Source organism: Bubalus bubalis, chromosome 1 (assembly GCF_019923935.1).
Source record: "Bubalus bubalis isolate 160015118507 breed Murrah chromosome 1, NDDB_SH_1, whole genome shotgun sequence".
Taxonomy (NCBI): domain Eukaryota; kingdom Metazoa; phylum Chordata; class Mammalia; order Artiodactyla; family Bovidae; genus Bubalus; species Bubalus bubalis.
Window position 1 is genome coordinate 114,161,286 of NC_059157.1, and position 17,754 is coordinate 114,179,039.

The 17,754-nt window shown below is 44.0% G+C and overlaps 1 protein-coding gene across 17 annotated transcripts in view; it reads left to right on the plus strand.

The window, feature by feature from the left end:
* The window catches only part of KALRN (kalirin RhoGEF kinase), a 705,208-nt gene that overhangs the window by 356,162 nt on the left and 331,292 nt on the right, over window positions 1–17,754 (plus strand). For all 17 annotated transcript variants that reach the window (XM_025281073.3, XM_025281358.3, XM_025281444.3 and 14 more), the window contains one exon: window positions 16,535–16,726. In XM_025281073.3, coding sequence (XP_025136858.1) covers window positions 16,535–16,726 — 192 coding nt within the window. The remainder of the gene's footprint in view (window positions 1–16,534; window positions 16,727–17,754) is intronic.

Here is a 17,754-nt window from a genome sequence, read left to right on the forward strand (position 1 = left end):
ATTATTTTTGACTGGATCTTTTTTGCATATATATATATGTCATATCAAAATCATGTTTCTTCTGAGCTATGCTGAGCAGTGTCATAAAATCCAAACTGAGAAAGCTGAAATCACTGACTGGGGCTACATAGAGATTGTGCGTTTTTATATGATAGAATATGTCACACTGATTGGTCAAGCATGAATGTCTTCGGGAACCCAGAACTAGGAAATGCATCCATCTCTAACATAAATACATTTATAATGAAAGTTATTTGTATTTCTAGATGTTACTCCATTGACAAAAATATATTAGATCCCCATGTTTTCCTTTTAAATTTCTTTTATTTAGTATTTTTCAAAGTTTGAAAGAGATTCCTAATTGTTACAATAAGAAGTGAAACCTTGCAAAGATATGTGTAAATAAAAATGCTAATTATCCCTCCATTCCCACTTCCTAATCCCTTCCTCCCAAGGCAATCACAGTTAATTTGTATGTTTTTCTTCTTACACAGACAAAAAGAAGCAAACACATGTAAACATAAAATTTGGTTTATTTTTTGGAATAATTTCTAAAGAATGCCCTGCATATAATTTTTTTACTTCAAATGATTTTCCCATTTTTTTGACTATAAAATTAATACATGCTGATCATAGAACATTTGGAAACAAGAAAATAGTGGGGAAAATCATATCCCTAATATAGCTTAGAGATAGTTATATATAAACTATTAATATTTATTGGCAAGTTGCCAGTCAGCACAGAAAAATGCAAAGAATGTTTTGCTTAGAGTCAAATGAGTGTGAATTCCACCTTGACATCTACTATTCAGCAGCTATGTGAGCTTATTTGAGATTTCAAATTCTTTCACCTTTCCAAGCCTCTTTTTTCTTATCTATAACATGACATAATAGCATTACTACCTTACACTGTAGTAATACTTGTAGATGGGTCCAAAACTGGCAGCCACCATCACCAGTAGTAGTTTTTTCCAGTAGATAGGTAGGTAGTTAGGACCAGAACCATACTTTGATTTATGCTGACTTCTTCATTTGATCTTACATCAGGGATACTTCCTCAGATCACTAGATAGTCTTCAAAGCATAATCGTGAGCACTGCCTCATTTGGTCGTACCACAGTGTATTAAAAGTGTTGTCTCAGTCATGTCCAGCCAGACTCCTCTGTCCCTGGGATTCTCCAGGCAAGAATACTGGAGTGGGTGGCCGTTTCCTTCTCCAGGGGATCTTCCCAACCCGGGGATTGAACCTCGGTCTCCTGCATTGTAGGCAGAGCCACCAGGAAAGCCCACAGTGTAGTAACCTCCCCCCAGTATTGAACATCCTGGTTATGTTTATTTTTTACTTTTATAAACCATAGTTACTGTATTTAAACTACTAGGTAAACTGTTGAATTCATTATAGTCCTAAATTCTCCAGGTTTTTCTGGTCATTAATAATATTACCATTCATTCAAAACCTGTAGCTCTTTTGGGGCAAAACATGAGGTTTCTGTCACCTTAGAATTTCAGCCCAGGCTGTGAGCCCTACGCTTAGAGAGTGCTTTTAACCTTAGATAGAGACTGCAATTGGAGAAGGCAATGGCACCCCACTCCAGTACTCTTGCCTGGAAAATCCCTGGACGGAAGAGCCTGGTAGGCTGCAGTCCATGGGGTCGCTAAGAGTCGGACATGACTGAGCGACTTCACTTTCACTTTTCACTTTCATGCATTGGAGAAGGAAATGGCAACCCACTCCAGTGTTCTTGCCTGGAGAATCCCAGGGACAGGGGAGCCTGGTGGGCTGCCGTCTCAGGGGTTGCACAGAGTCAGACACGACTGAAGCGACTTAGCAGCAGCAGAGACTGCAATTATAGTCACCTAGGAAGCTTTTACAGGCTTCCCTGGTGGCTCAAATGGTAAAGAATCTGCTTCAATGTGGGAGACCTAGGTTTGATCCCTGGGTCAGGAAGATCCCCTGGAGAAGGTAATGGCTACCCACTCCAGTACTCTTGCATATAGAATTCCACGGACAGAGCCTGATGGGCTACAGTCCATGGGGTCGAAAAGAGTCAGACATGACTGAGTGACTAACACACTTTTGTTGTTGTTGAGTTGCTCAGTCATGTCTGAATCTTTGGGACCCCATGGACTGTAGCACACCAGGCTTCCCTGTCCTTTACTGTCTCCTAGAGTTTGCTCAAACTCATGTCCATTGAGTCAGTGATGCCATCCAACCATCTCATCCTCTCTTGTCCCCTTCTCCTCATGCCCTCAATCTTTCTCATCATCAGGGTCTTTTCCAATGAGTCGGCTCTTTCCATCAGGTGGCCAAAGTATTGGAGCTTCAGCTTTGGCATCAGTCCTTCCAATGAATATTTAGGGTTGATCTCCTTCAGGACTGACTGGTTGGATCTCCTTGCAGTCCAAGGGACTCTCACGAGTCTTTTCCAGCACCACAGTTCAGAAGCATCAATTCTTCAGCGCTTAGCCTTCTTTATGGTCCAACTCTCACATCTGTACATGACTACTGGAAAGATCATAGCTTTGACTATACAGACCTTTGTTGGCAAAATGATGTGTCTGCTTTTTAATATGCTGTCTAGGTTTGTCATAGCTTTTCTTCCAAGGAGCAAGCATTTTTTAATTTCATGGCTGCAGTCACTGCAGATTTTGGAGTCCAAGAAAAAAGTCTATTACTTTTCCATTTTTTCCCATCTATTTGCCATGAAGTGATGGTACCAGATGCCATGATCTTCATTTTTTGAATGTTGAGTTTTATGCTAGCTTTTTCACTCTCCTCTTTCACCTTCATCAAGAGGCTCTTCAGTTCCTCTTCACTTTCTGCCATTAGGGTGGTATCATCTGCATGAGATTATTGATATTTCTCCTGGCAATCTTGATTCCAGCTTGTGATTCATCCAACTTAGTGTTTAGAATGATGTACTCTGCATATAAGTTTAAGTTTTTAAAAACATATGCTGCCGGATACTCCCCTCCCCCACCTCCTCCTTAGCTCCCATTCTGATTTGAGTAATCTGGGGTAGGGCCTGAACACTGCTTTTCTCCCCCAGGCTCCTTGGTCTACTGCCCAGTCCTGTCCTATGCGAACCACAGGATTAGATTTCTTAAGGCTTCTGCCATCTGAGGGACTATCAGAAAAGCAGTATAAGCTAAGGAGGTTGTATGGGCTCCCTCACTGGGACTTCCTTGATGGTCTTATGATCTAAAAGAACTTCTCCACTGGAAGACATTTTTGCCCATCCCCCACCCCCACCCAGGGCATGTCTGTCAATGTCCAAGGAATTTTGGGTTGGCATCTGGGGAAGGCGTTGCTTTTGGCATCCTGTGGGTAGAGGGCAGGGATGCAGCTAAACACCCTGCAGTACAGAGAACAGCCCCTGTGTTAATTTCCTAGGGCTACTGTAACAAAAGACCACAAACTGGGTGGCTTAAAACAACAGAAGTGTATTGTCTCTCAGTTCCTGAGGCTCAAAGACTAAAATCAAGGTATTGGTAGGTTAGTTCCTTCCGTAAGGGAGAATCTGTTCCGAGCCTCTCTCTGGACTTCTGGTATTTGCTGACAATCTTTGGTATTCCTTTGTATCATCCCAGCCTTGGCCTTCGCGTCACACAGTGCCCTCTCTGTATCTGTATGTTCCTGAACTCATCTTTTTATAAGGCCACAAGTCATAGTGGATTACAGCCCACCCAACTCCAGTCTGACCTCAACTAATTCTACCTTCACTGACACTATTTCTTAAAAAAAAAAAAAAGGTCACATTCTCAGGTACGGGCCATTAAGGTTGCAACATACCTTTTTGGAAGAACAGAACTCAACCCATAACAGCCCCCTAACATAGAATTATCCAGCCCAAAATGATATCAGTGCTGCTGTTAAGAGACCCTGTTCCATAGAGTCTATGGATGAAACCCAGGGAGGTTAGCTATGATAAGAACAGGGCAGATAGGGGTCCAGGGTCCACGAAGTTGAAAATGAGCAGGAACACCATTCATAAAGAGGGTCATAGGCAGTGGGCTCCCTTCAGATCGGAATGTGGACTCTTAGGACTATATGTGACCACATGGGGGTGAAAGGGCTCGAGAAGCACTGTGCCCACTGGGGCAGAAGCAGAAGTGTGGACCAGCCCCTCTGCTCATTCCCCCTTTCACCTGACCCCCATTTCCCTGGGTCAGGCACATCTTTTTCTGTCTGCCCTTTTCAGGATAGAACAGAAGAGAAAGTAAGTCCACAAGCCCCAAGGCTTTCAGCAGTATTTTCAAACCAACTGTCTTTCTCCAAAGGCCTGCCTTCTCCCTCCTCCCGCCCACTGCCTCCCACCGACAGCCAAACATAGAATATGGAAAACAGGAAAAACAGCAACTGTGCAAAGTTACTCTTTTGAGAGAGAACAGCATTTTGGGTACAGCTCCCTGCCTCCCCAGTCTCTTGAATTGCCAAATCTTGCAGCAGGTGGCCCTACTTATCTCTGTTCCATGGAGATCCTGTCTCTCCAACCGCTATTTTTTTGGCTTCAAGAATTCCACGTGAGAATGAACTTCTATAGGGCCAGGCTACTGGGCAAGCCACAAATTCATATCTGAACACTTAGGTCTGCCTTCTTCACTTCTAAAACATTTTTGTCCTCATTCTTCTTTTGTGGTTACATGTTCCCCTCCATTATTTTGCCCATTTGAGCTGAGTGACGAGGAGGAAGGAGGGGAAGGGTAGCCAGGGTGGAGACTGTGTTATCAAATTCCCATAGTGCTGGGGTGGTGGGTTGCTTCCCAGCAGCAATATAGTTGCCAGCTGGCTGCATCTGGGACTTGCTTAGTGGGAAAAGGATTAAATACTTCCCTCTGAGTCGGACACGACTGAGCAACTTCACTTTGACTTTTCACTTTCCTGCATTGGAGAAGGAAATGGCAACCCAATCCAGTGTCCTTGCCTGGAGAATCTCAGGGACGGGGGAGCCTGGTGGGCTGCCGTCTATGGGGTCGCACAGAGTCAGACACAACTGAAGCGACTTAGCAGCAGCAGCAGCAGCAGCAGCAGGAGCAGTCTTCAGAGCTTTGTGTCTGCATGACACTCTCCTGGTTTTGATCTTCTAATTGCTCAGCTCCCTAGGGCTCTCTCTTCTCACTCTTCTTTTAGTCTCAGCCTGCAGCTCTAGGCCAGCCTCTGGCCTCTAGGTCCCTTCCTGTATATACCGTCTTCTTTTGTTCAGTCTGAGCATCAGGCCTGGCCCAGTCTCTGCCATCCACTGCTCTCTCTGCCCTGGAGGCGTAGGTGGGAAGAGTCAAGGAGAAAGTCCTTCCTTGCTTTGTGTCTCAGTCCCCTGGGGTGGCCACATTTTCTGGAATCTGGTTGGTCCTTTCTTACAAGCTGGTCCTGATGTTTTCTGACAGATCATGTTTTGTAACCAGTATTGGCAGCCTCTAGGATTGACCCTGGCTTTTGGTCCAGAAACAAAGCATTGCTTTTTATCATTATATTAAATAGGTAATATGCTAATAGTTAATTCTTGTTATCTCTTCTGCTGTTTTGCCTGAGAATACCTAGATACTCAGCTTCTGGCCTGCAACTGAAAGAAAATACATCAAGGTTAAAGCATAGCCTGTAAATGAAGAGGGTTACTGAGGATAAGAAGGAAAGAGAAAATCAGTAAAGGAGAACACCCTGGTAAAGAACAACTGCTATTCTTTTCTCAGAATTACTCAGTCTAGGTGTTCTTAAACACATAAAAGTTAGACTGTAGGAAATAAAACTTTACTTTAAAAATGTGGAGTTCTGAAAATACACCACTTATTGTTAACAGGAAGAGGTGTTGAAACATTTTAGACGTGCAGAGGAAAATGCTTTCCAGCAAGTAGAGATGTGTATGAGAATGGGACAGGGTGATGATTGTATATGTAAATGTGATAAAGCCAGTGTTTAGGTTCCCAGAGATACTCTCAGCTCCCACACTATTTGTGTTGGGAAGTATTGGCAAGTGCAATAGTTATTTTTGGTATCAGTCCCAATTAGTAGACTTGTAGCAGATTTGTATAGACAGTCTCCAATTGAAGGAGCATCTGATTAGGAGTAGTCATTAGTTACTCCTTGTTTGGACACACAAATCGTCCTCATGGAGACAACTACTGTTTATTCCTTTATTCAGGATACGTAGGCAGATGTCCTTCCAGCAGACATAATGTGGTAGGTTAACCCATCACTGGTACCAAGTGGTTTCCTCCTTTCTATCCTATTGCTTCCCACCAAAGACCACTTTGCTATCATCAGAGTCCATCCCTTCTTCCTCTCCAAGAGCCAACAGATGATGGAGAAATATGTGCCTGATGCCCTGGAATGAAAACTGAAAAGCATTTTCCTGTATCACCCTAGTTAAACATTTTGACTGTACTGATGTGCTATATCAGTGAGCTTGCGTACGCAGTCATGTCTGCCTCTTTGAGATCCCATGGACTGTAACCCCCAAGTTCCTCTGTCCATGGGATTTTTTTTTCAGGCAAGAATACTGGAATGGGTTGCCATTTCCTCCTCCAGCAGGTCTTCCCAACTCAGGGATCAAATCTGGGTCTCCTGTATCTTCTGTATGGACGGGTGGATTCTTTACCACTGAGCCACCTGAGAAGCTAGTACTATAGTTTAAATATGCTATGGAGTCTTCCCAGTGGTAAAGACTCTGCTCTTCCACTGCAGGGGGCTCAGATTTAATCCCTGATTAAGTAACTAAAATCCCACATGCCATGCAGCTTAGCCAAAAAAAAAAAAAAAATGCTATGTGCTCAACTGATTTTCTCTATTTTGTCCTGGGAATCTAACTCCCATTTACATGGACTATACACTCCCAGTGCTAAGTAAGAGTCTTACAAAGGAACTTTTGGATCACTACTTATCCTTAAACTTAGGACTAGCTACACTAGGAGATAAGGCAAATGTCCATTTCCAAGCCTGGAAAAATAATCGTCAGGAGGGGAGAGTTCTATACTGGTCCTCTGGTTGTTACATCCTCCGGTCCACACTAACCTCTTTTGAATTATAAGAGGAGCTTTGGCCTTATCCATCCTCATCCATCCTCATCCCCAGAGCACAGGGCCCAGAGTGCTAACTTCATGTTATCAAGGAGGTCACCTCTTAACTCCAGAAGTGTTTTCACTCACCGCCTCTTCCACACTCTGTCTTTAAAAAGCCTACTTATCCTTCTGCTTCAGCCTAAGGAGGCTGAAACCACAGCTAGATTGCTGGGATGCCAATGTTTTTAGAGACAAGTTATCCTGCAATGCTCTATTTCCTCCCTGAGGAAAGGCATAAAGTCTTGAGCCGAGGCTGCAGCAGGGGGAATGGAAGGAAGGCATACCTCAGAGCTCTTGTGGGTTCACTTTCAGACCACTGCAATAAACTGAATACCAAAACAAAGTGAGCCACATGAATCTTGGTTTCCCAGTGCATATAAAAGTTTTGTCTGTTAAGTATGCCATAGCATTATGTCTAAAAAAACAAAGTATATGACTTTTTAAAAAATGCTTTAATGCTAAAAAAAATACTAACCATCATCTGAGCTTTCAGCAAGTTATAGTAGTAACATCAAAGATCACTGGTCAGAAATCAACAAAGATAATGATAATGAAAGAATTTAAAATATTGTGAGAATAACCAAATGTGAGGGATTATGGTTCAGCTCCCAGAGTCCCTAGAATATTGTTGTTCAGTCACTCAGTCCTGTCCTACTCTTTGCAACCCCATGGACTGCAGTACGCCAGGCTTCCTTGTCCTTCACTATCTCTCGGAGTTTGCTCAAATTCATATCCATTGAGTCGGTGATGCTATCTAACCATCTCATCCTCTACCACCCACTTCTCCTCCTGCCTTCAATCTTTGCCTGCATCAGGACCTTTTTCAGTGAGTCGACTCTTGGCATCAGGTGAACAAAGTACTGGAGCTTCAGCTTCAGCATCAGTCCTTCCAGTAAGTATTCAGGGTTGATTTCTTTTAGGATTGACTGGTTTGATCTTGCAGTCCAAGGGACTCTCAGGAGTCTTCTCCAACATCACAGTTCAGAAGCATCAATTCTTCAGCGCTCACCCTTCTTTATGGTCCACTCTCGCATCCATGACTACTGGACAAACCATAGCTTTGACTGTTTGGACCTTTGGTGGCAAAGTAATGTGTCTGCTTTTTAATATGCTGTCTAGATTTGTCAGACAAATCTAGACTTTTCTTCCAAGGAGCAAGTGCCTTTTAATTTCATGGTTGTAGTCACCATCTGCAGTGATTTTGGAGCCTGAGAAAATAAAGTCTGTTACTGTTTCCATTTTTTCCCCCATCTATTTGCCATGAAGTGATGGGACCGGATGCCATGATCTTAGTTTTTGAATGTTGAGTTTTAAGCTAGCTTTTTCACTCTCCTCTTTCACCTTCATCAAGAGGCTCTTCAGTTCCTCTTCACTATCTGCCATTAGGGTGGTATCATCTGCATATCTAAGTTATTGATATTTCTCCTGGCAATCTTGATTCCAGCTTGTATTTCATCCAGCCCGGCATTTCACATGATGTACTCTGTATGTAAGTTAAATAAACAGGGTGACAATATACAGCTTTGATGCACTCCTTTCCCAATTTTGAAACAGTATGTTGTTCCATGTTCAGTTCTAACTGTTGCTTCTTAACCTGCATACAGGTTTCTCAGGAGGCAGATAAGATGGTCTGGTATTCCCATCTCTTGAAGAATTTTCCATAGTTTGTTGTGATCCACACAAAGGCTTTAGCATAGTCAATGAAGCAGATGTTTTTCTGGAATTCTCTTGCTTTTTCTATGATCCAGCAGATGTTGGCAATTTGATCTCTGGTTCCTCTGCCTTTTCTGAATCCAGCTTGAACATCTGGAAGTTCTCAGTTCATGTACTATTGAAGCCTAGCTTGGAGAATTTTGAGCATGACCTTGCTAGCATGTGAAATGAGTGCAGTTGTGTGGTAGTTTGGACATTCTTTGGCATTGCCCTTCTTTGGGATTGGAATTAAAACTGACCTTTCCCAGTCCTGTGGCCACTGTTGAGTTTTCCAAATTTGCTGGCATATTGAGTGCAGCACTTTAGCAGCAGCATCTTTTAGGATTTGAAAAAAGCTCAGCTGGAATTCCATCACCTCCATTAGCTTTGTTTGTAGTGATGCTTCCTAAGGCCCACTTGACTTCACACTCCAGGATGTCTGGTTGTAGGTGAGTGACCACACCATTGTGGTTATCTGGGTCATGAAGATCTTTTTTGTATAGTTCTTCTTTGTATTCTTGCCACCTCTTAATATCTTCTGCTTCTGTTAGGTCCATACCGTTTCTGTTCTTTATTGTGCCCATCTTTACATGAAATGTTCCCTTGGTAGTTCTAATTCTCCTGAAGAGATCTCTAGTCTTTCCTATTCTGTTGTTTTCCTCTATTTCTTTGCATTGTTCACTTAAAAAGACTTTTTTATCTCTCCTTACTGTTCTTTGGAACTCGGCATTTATTTTTTTTATTTTTATTTTTTTTTGGAACTCGGCATTTAAATGAGTATATCTTTCTTTTTTTCTCCTTTGCCTTTCACTTCTCTTCTCTTCTCAGCAATTTTGTAAAGCCTCCTCAAACAAGCATTTTGCCTTTTTGCATTTCTTTTTCTTGGGGATGGTCTTGATCACTGCCGCCTGTACAATGTCACGAGCCTCCGTTCACAGTTCTTCAGGCTCTCTGTCTACCAGATCTAATCCCTTGAATCTGTTTGTCACTTCCACTGTATAAACATAAGGTATTTGATTTAGGTCATACCCAAATGGCCTAATGGTTTTCCCTACTTTCTTCAATTTAAGTCTGAATTTTGCAACAAGAGGTTCATGATCTGAGCTACAGTCAGCTCCTGTTCTTGTTTTTGCTGACTGTATAGAGCTTCTGCATCTTCAGCTGCAAAGAATATAACCAATCTGATTTTGGTGTTGACCATCTGGTGATGTCCATAGAATATGCCTGCGGTCAGTTGCCATCTCGGCTCATCCCCTGTGTGAAGAACCTAAAAGACAATGTTTACTGGTAGCAGTGGCCATGTTGAGAACAAGGTTAGGTCTGACTGATCCACATTGGTTTCACCCCCTGCTCCAAGTTCCCAAAGAGCCCACAATGACCACCATCATTGACTCCCAGACATGAAAATGTCCTCCTGTGCAGAGCTGGTCATGTCTCCCTTTGCTCACATTTTCAGATTTAGTCTTTTCATGTCAATTTGCTGTCCTGATCGCAACATTCTAGGAGGAAACACCCTCAAAGATGGCACTGTCTCCTCTTAGCCTCTCCTGTTTAATTTCTAAATATCACCCAAAGAAAAGTCTTTAATGTCCCTCTTTCCCAAGAGAAAAGCAAACAAAAAAACAACATATATGATGCTGTTTGAGTCATTCACAGGGTCCCTTTAGGAATGGCCACCACCACACTGCCCAGCACCCACCCTTAATTCTCATTAGGATTTTGACTAGATGTCCTTTAAAGAAGTCAGAACTTGAATCTGGAGGTCCAACCACATCTCCAATTGCACATCCCTTAACTCTCTGAATACACTCATAATTTGCTATCTTCCTCATATAACACTTAAGTGACAACTTGAAAGAAATAGGAGTTTATTTTGTTTCTTTTGGAAATGAAACCACTGCCTTTATGAAGCTGTTTTGATTCTGGGACATTTAACAACTTTGATTTTGCCGAAGATCTCCCAACAATGATATGTTGAAGACATTGTTTTTGACTTAGCTTTTTGTGTAATGTCAGAAACCCATAATCCTTTCCCTTTCTCACATCCAGGGATACAACTGTCCATTTTAGCAAAACTCAATCCAATTTTTTGAGGTAAATCAATGAATAAGTCCTTGATGCCACCACCTCTCCCCCTGTTCTTTCTCTCTTGTTAATGAAGGTCTGACTCAATCAATTCATGTGGAGATTGACAGTAACCCAGTCAGGGTTAACCTGAGGGACACTGTGGAATCTTATCAGGAAGTGCCTTCTGATTGGAAGTTAGTGGTTGGAAGGAGGGCAGATGTGGTTAGAAAAGTTCTATAAAAGCATCAATCATCAAAGAAGAGATGCAGAAGCTTCTCACTCTGGAGTCACTGCCTGTGTTCTCCACCAAGTCTGAGGTCTGAGCAGCCCACCAAACAGATCAGAGCTGGATTCAATTCAGAGAAGAGTCAGGATGAGTGTTCACAACCCACCCAGATTTGTGAACTTAGCAGCAGTAAGCCTGATGAGAGACGAAGCCTCAGCCATCACCTCTTTGGAGTATCTGCCTACTGAGCTCTATCCACCATTATTCATGGTCACCTTCTCTGGCAGGCACAGTGAGACCCTGAAGGCCATGGTGCAAGCCTGGCCCTTTGCCCACCTGCCTCTGGAGGGCCTGATGCAGCAGCCTCACAAGGGAACCTTACAAGCAGTGCTGGATGGCCTTGATATCCTGCTGGCCCAGAAGGTTCACCCCAGGAAGTACAAATTTCAGGTGCTGGACTTGAGGAATACTGGCTGGGACTTCTGGAGGACGTGGTCTGGAGACATGGACTATGTACCCTCAAGCTCACTGATGGCACCAGTGGCTGAGGACATGTCAAGGACAAAGCATCCCTTGGCTCCCTTGGAGGTAATCATAGAACTTTGTCTCAAGAAAAAGGCCTGGGTAAATTCCTCACTTACCTCTTCATGTGGGTGGGACAGAGAAAAGGCTCTATACACCTATGCTGTAAGAAGATGAACATTATTTCAGTGGCTACGGAAGATATTAAGAGAGTTCTCAGTTTAGTGACAGAAAAGGCGATGGCACCCCACTCCAGTACTCTTGCCTGGAAAATCCCATGGACGGAGGTCCATGGGGTCGCTAGGAGTCGGACATGACTGAGTGACTTCACTTTCACTTTTCACTTTCATGCACTGGAGAAGGAAATGGCAACCCACTCCAGTGTTCTTGCCTGGAGAATCCCAGGGACGGGGAGCCTGGTGGGCTGCCGTCTCTGGGGTCGCACAGAGTCGGACACGACTGAAGTGACTTAGCAGACTTAGCAACAGTTTAGTGAAGCTGGACTGTGTACAGGAGGTGGATTTGAGTTTCACTCAGAAGCTGTCCACTCTGGTCAGCTGAGGATCAGCTGGGCAAGATGAGCAATGTTCAGAAACTCCTTATCTGCCCCATTCATGTGTCTGCTGTTGAGGAGCAGGACAATCAGCATCTTCTGCAATTTACTTCTCAGATCCTCAGGCTGCAGTACCTCCAGTATCTCCTAATGGAATCTCCATCTTTCTTGGAAGGCCGTCTGAGCCAGATACTCAGATGCCTGAAGACCCGCCTTGGACAACTTCTCAATAACCAACTGCCTGTCTAGAGAATCTGACTTGACCAATCTGTTCCAGTGAATGAACATCTATCAGCTAAAGGGCCTGAATCTGAGTGGTGTTATCCTGACCAGCTTTAGTCCTGAGCTCCTCCAAGTGCTGCTGGAGAAAGTTGTAGGCTCTCTGAAAGAACTGGACTTAAACCTGTATGGAATCATGGACTCCCATCTCACGGCCATTCTGCCTGCCCTGAGCCACTGCTCCCAGCTCAGGGTCATCAACGTGTGTGGAAATCTCATCTCCATGGCCATCCTAGAGAGTCTCCTGCATCATACTGATAGCCTTCCTGATTTAAGTCTAGAGCTTTATCCTGTCCCTCGGGAGAGTTACAGCACTCTGGGTATTCTTCATCAGGAGAGACTTGCCCAGCTACAGGCTGAACTTTGGGAGATTCTTACAGACTTAGGATGTCCCAGGAAGATTTGGGTTAGTCCCAGCCCCTGTCCTCACTGTGATGGTGACATGTGTGATCACCTGAGTTCCGATACATAATGCTGTAACACCCTGCCTAGTTGTTGCTTCTATCAGAAGCTTTCTTCAGGACACTTGGAAACTGAAATCTAGGACATAGGTACATTACGAAGGGAAAACACATCCCTGGTTTCTGTTATCAGCTCAGTGTGATCGAGAAAAGTAAATGTGATCCAGTAGGGGTGCAGGATTCCAGAAAGATATGTTGACTTGGGGAGTTGATGGTACTGTCAGAGATGTGTTTATAGAGTCAAATATGAACCTAAATTCCTGGAGGATTCAGTTTGGGACTTTTAGAGATGTGTTTTTAAAGTCAAATATGAACCTAAATTTCTGGAGGATTCATGTTTGAGTTATTTGTGTATGCACAGCTGTAGAAATGATCAGATATAAAGAGACCTTCAATGTAAATGAATAAATGCCCTCCATGATATTGAAAAATGCTTTATTACTAGAAAATGCTAGCCATCATCTGAGCCTTCAGTAAGTCCTAGTAGTAACATCAAAGATCAATGATCAAAAATCAACAAAGATAATGATAATGAAAGAATTTAAAATATTGCAAGTATTACCAAAATGTGACATAGAGACATGAAGTGAGCTGATGTTGTTGGAAAAACAATGCTGATAGACTTGCTTAACACAGGATTGCCACAGACCTTCAGTTTGTAAAACAAAAAGCAGGATCTGCAAAGCACAACAAGTGAAGATGAGATTTATGCCCATCAACATAAGGGCTGAATTATCTAGAACCTTTTACCTGGTAGACACAGGCATGGAGGGAGGAAAGAACAGGAAATGCAGCCATCCATATGGCCTAAATCTCTGACCCAGGGCTCCAGTTACCACAGGCCCTGCCTAAAAGCCCCAGGGGCTGAGGAATTGATGTCCCCCTACTCATAACCTATTTTTGCAATGCCAATTAGGAAATGTCATCAAGGGATCAAACCCAAGGCAGAGGATAGGAGACTGAGGAGCCAAAGAATGCCTAGGAACTGTACTCATAGTGAGTTGGATTCTGGCCCTGGGGTAGAAACTCTTGTTGGCTTGGTCAGAAGGTGAGAAGGTTTACCCCAGAGGCAGTGGAAAGCCACTGGACAGTTTTACGTGGAAGAGAGCTATGACTGAGTCTGAATTTTAGAGGCTCTTTCTAGTCATGATGGGGAGGAGGGCTGGGAAACAGGTAAAGAAGGGAGCCCAACTTTTAGTGCTGACCCTGTTGCCCTCCCAGTTGTGATCCTTGCCCCAGTGGGACAAGGATTGCCCAACTGGGGCAATGACAGGTGTCAGTGAATTGCTCCATTAACACTTTAATTGATATTCTATAAGCACATTCTTATTTCACGATTCTGCCAGGAAATAGGATAAACCAAATGAGATTAAACATTGAACATAAATTCTAGCATATAAGATCTTGTACCAAGTAGTTGATGGGGCCAAGGATTGAACATTAGGGTTGGTGGGGATTGATGTATTCTTTAATTTATTAATTAATTCATTAAATTTTTATAGAGCACTTACTTGGTACCAGGCACCAAGAGAAAGAAGTGAAAGACTACCTGCCCCTAAGTGGATGAGAAAGGCAAACACTGGCATTAGAATATGGCAGGAACCAAGAAGAGGTTTGGCACAGATCACTCTGAGAGCTCAGAGGGGCTCATATAGGCCAACTTTGGGAGGGAAGTGGATCTCAGGGTGGACTTCCTTGAGGAAGTGACACCTGGGCTGGGTCTTACAGGGTGAGTAAGAGTTGGTCATGGAAAAAAAAGTAGGGGAAGGACAACCTAGGCAGAAGCACAGGGGAAGACCCAGTGCTATGAGTTTCCAGAAGTATAAGCAATTTATTTCACAGGCTGTTTTAGGGCAGTTGAGGCTGAAGGGAAAAAACAAGTGTCAGGTAAAGAGGGGCCTTGCATGGCACCCTGAGGGGTTTTACCCCAGAGGCAGTGGAAAGCCACTGGACAGTTTTACGTGGAAGAGAGCTATGACTGGGTCTGAATTTTAGAGGCTCTTTCCAGTCATGATGGGGAGGAGGGCTGGGAAACAGGTAAAGAAGGGAGCCCTGCTTCTAGTGCTGACCCTGTTGCCCTCCCACTGGCTCTCCTGTCCCTCTCACTGTAAAATCTATTATCTGGCCCTTCCCTGCCTTATAAATATGATTTCCTTCTACTCTCCAATTTTAGTGAGGTTAGCTCAACTTACCCAGACATGACATGCTCATTCAAGCTCTGAGTCTTGTTTGTTCAGTAGATATTTAGTAAGTGCCTATTGTCTACCAGCCATGGTGTCTGGCGTGAAGAACCCACAATGAGTGACACATGGGACCTATCTTTAAGCACAGACCACAAGGGAGGTACCTCTCTTTACATGGTGTTATTTTTGTAAAGACAGCAGTCATATTGAAGTAGGAATCCTACTTCACTATGACTTGATCTTAATTACCTCTGCCATTACTCTGTCTCCAAATAAGGGCCCCATTCTGAGGTCCTGGGGCTGAGAACTTCAACATGCAAATTTAGAGGGGACACAATTCAACCTTTAACACCCAGGTCTTCAGGTGAGTGAACTCTCCGGGGACCGGAGACCATTCAGATATAGGCAAAGTAAAGCACCACGCACAATCATTGCTACAAAATCCATTCCACTTCTCCACTCACTTTGCACTTGATCCTGACTATTTCTGCTGCCAGTTTCATATCATCACCAGTTCACTTGTTCATCACTCTGTTGCGCCTTGTGTCATTATAAGGGTGTTGAGAAATATAATGTACATCTGAGCCGCCAGCTCTAATTAAGGGTCTGTCTGGAACTCTCTTTTACAGGAAGCCTACCCAGGAAAAATTGTATCCATGGCATATATGTACTAACTGACATACATGTATTGCAGAGGCAGTGACTCCATCCTGATGAGCAATAATTACAAGTTGGTTGCTTTTCAAAATGCTCTGGAGAACATAGACAGGGGTTTGGAGGAGAGTGTGTGTGTGAGAATGAGTGTGTTCATGTGTGCGTGCATGCGGTAGCGTAAGATAAACAAAATCACCAGACACCTCCCCAACCTTCCTGCAAGCTTTAAGCCTTTGCTGGGCACACAGGGAATTGCCTGCATCTCCTCACTCTGGCTGTGGCTGCTTCCTTCTGTCAATTCCCTGAGTTCTGACCCTTTCCCCTCCAAAGAGATAGCTCTGTTCCAAAAGATAAACACCAGTAGTTATAAGGGACTTGGGGGAAAAGTCATGCAAGTTTCCCAGTTGTTATTTCTCTGGTGTTCTCATATAGAAACACAGCTGATCTTTGTGGATGAGGTATTTTCAACTCTGGCAGTTACAGCCTGAGCGGTGAGGGCAGTGATGGATCTCCCTAAGGGTAGGGGATCCAGGCGAGGCTGAGGAATGGAGATTCTAGCATGTCTGCTCACTTCTTTCCAGGGCACCCCACCTGGGAGAAATCCCAGGCACAGAGGAGGCACCGAGCTAGTACCCGCTTGTGCTGAGCTGCCAGGCAGGCTGCTGGCTTGCTGGGAGGTGGTGGATGAGCTGGGCGCTCAGCTCTTCCGTGCCAGATTAGGGAGCTCTGGGCTCAGTGCCCACGCACTGCGCTCCAGCTCTGGGCAGCCCTGGTGGGCTGGGGGAAGACGTGAAGCTCCATTCGTGACTGCAAGTTGACTTTTCCTCACTGTCGTTGCTGGCAGAATACATACACCAATGCGGACAAGCTCCTAGAAGCGGCAGAGCAGCTGGCTCAGACGGGGGAATGTGACCCGGAGGAGATCTACAAGGCAGCTAGACACCTGGAGGTGCGCATCCAAGACTTCGTGCGCAGGGTGGAGCAGCGGAAGCTTCTGCTGGACATGTCTGTCTCCTTCCATACTCACACCAAAGAGGTATGGGCAGTTAGCAAGGAGGGGCATTGGGCTGGGCTGCTTTTTTCTGGCAACAGTCAGGTCGATCTCCTAGCTCCCTGAGGTCTGCCTGGTGTCCTGGGTGGTCTGGAAGTTACTAGCCTCCTGAGGTTGATGTTATTAACAACTTGCTCCTGATAATTTACACTGAGGTCTCAACCAATATGGGGCAAAATTTCCTCGTTATTTCTAGTGAGGAGAGGGCTGGGGAGGCAGATGGTTTGGGGGGGTCTGTTAGAGCATTCAGTCTACAACTGGAGAAATTTGGAAATTCCTAGTATAGAAATAGTCACCTTAAGAGGCAATAATAGAGGATCAGAGATTTCTTTCCCACGCAACACCCAGTTTCTCTTGGTTGATGTTTCCCATCAGAAATCAGAGTCCTGCAGAACTTAAATCATCTTTCCTACCAGCAGGGAATATACAGAGTTCGCAAATCTGTTCAAAGTTTTTATTTTATTTTTTTTAAACAGAGGATTAAATCATCTAATGAAGTCTGCCACAGTGTGCTAATAAAGTGAGAGTGTCCTAACCTTTCTCATTGTGGAGCAAAAGCCAGTGAAGGGAGGGAAACTGGGGTGCCGTCCATGCAGGAGGCTGGGCTTAAATCTGGCCCCTGAATCATTCACAGAGTGGAGACAGGGTAGAAGAGGATGGATCATGTTACATTGTTGGCAGGATCAAAGAGCCCACAGAGAGCAGGAGAGTTGCAGACCTATGGTTGCTTTTTGGCTCCTATTAATCCGGGGCAGTCTAAGTGGCCAGTGAGGAGGCACATTTAACATCTTCTGTAATAACACCCTTGACAGATGAACTCATTAGGTGTATACATGCTTGTATTCCCCCAGGAATTAATTTTTTTATGAAGTATTAATTAAAGTTGGATTGCTGCTCAGGAAGAAAAATTAACCTTACTTAAGTTGATTTTTGATATTTGAAATGCCTTAAGAATCCTGGTTGTTCCTCCTTCACAGGCTTTTCTGACTCTTTGTGGGAATGAATGCAGATCA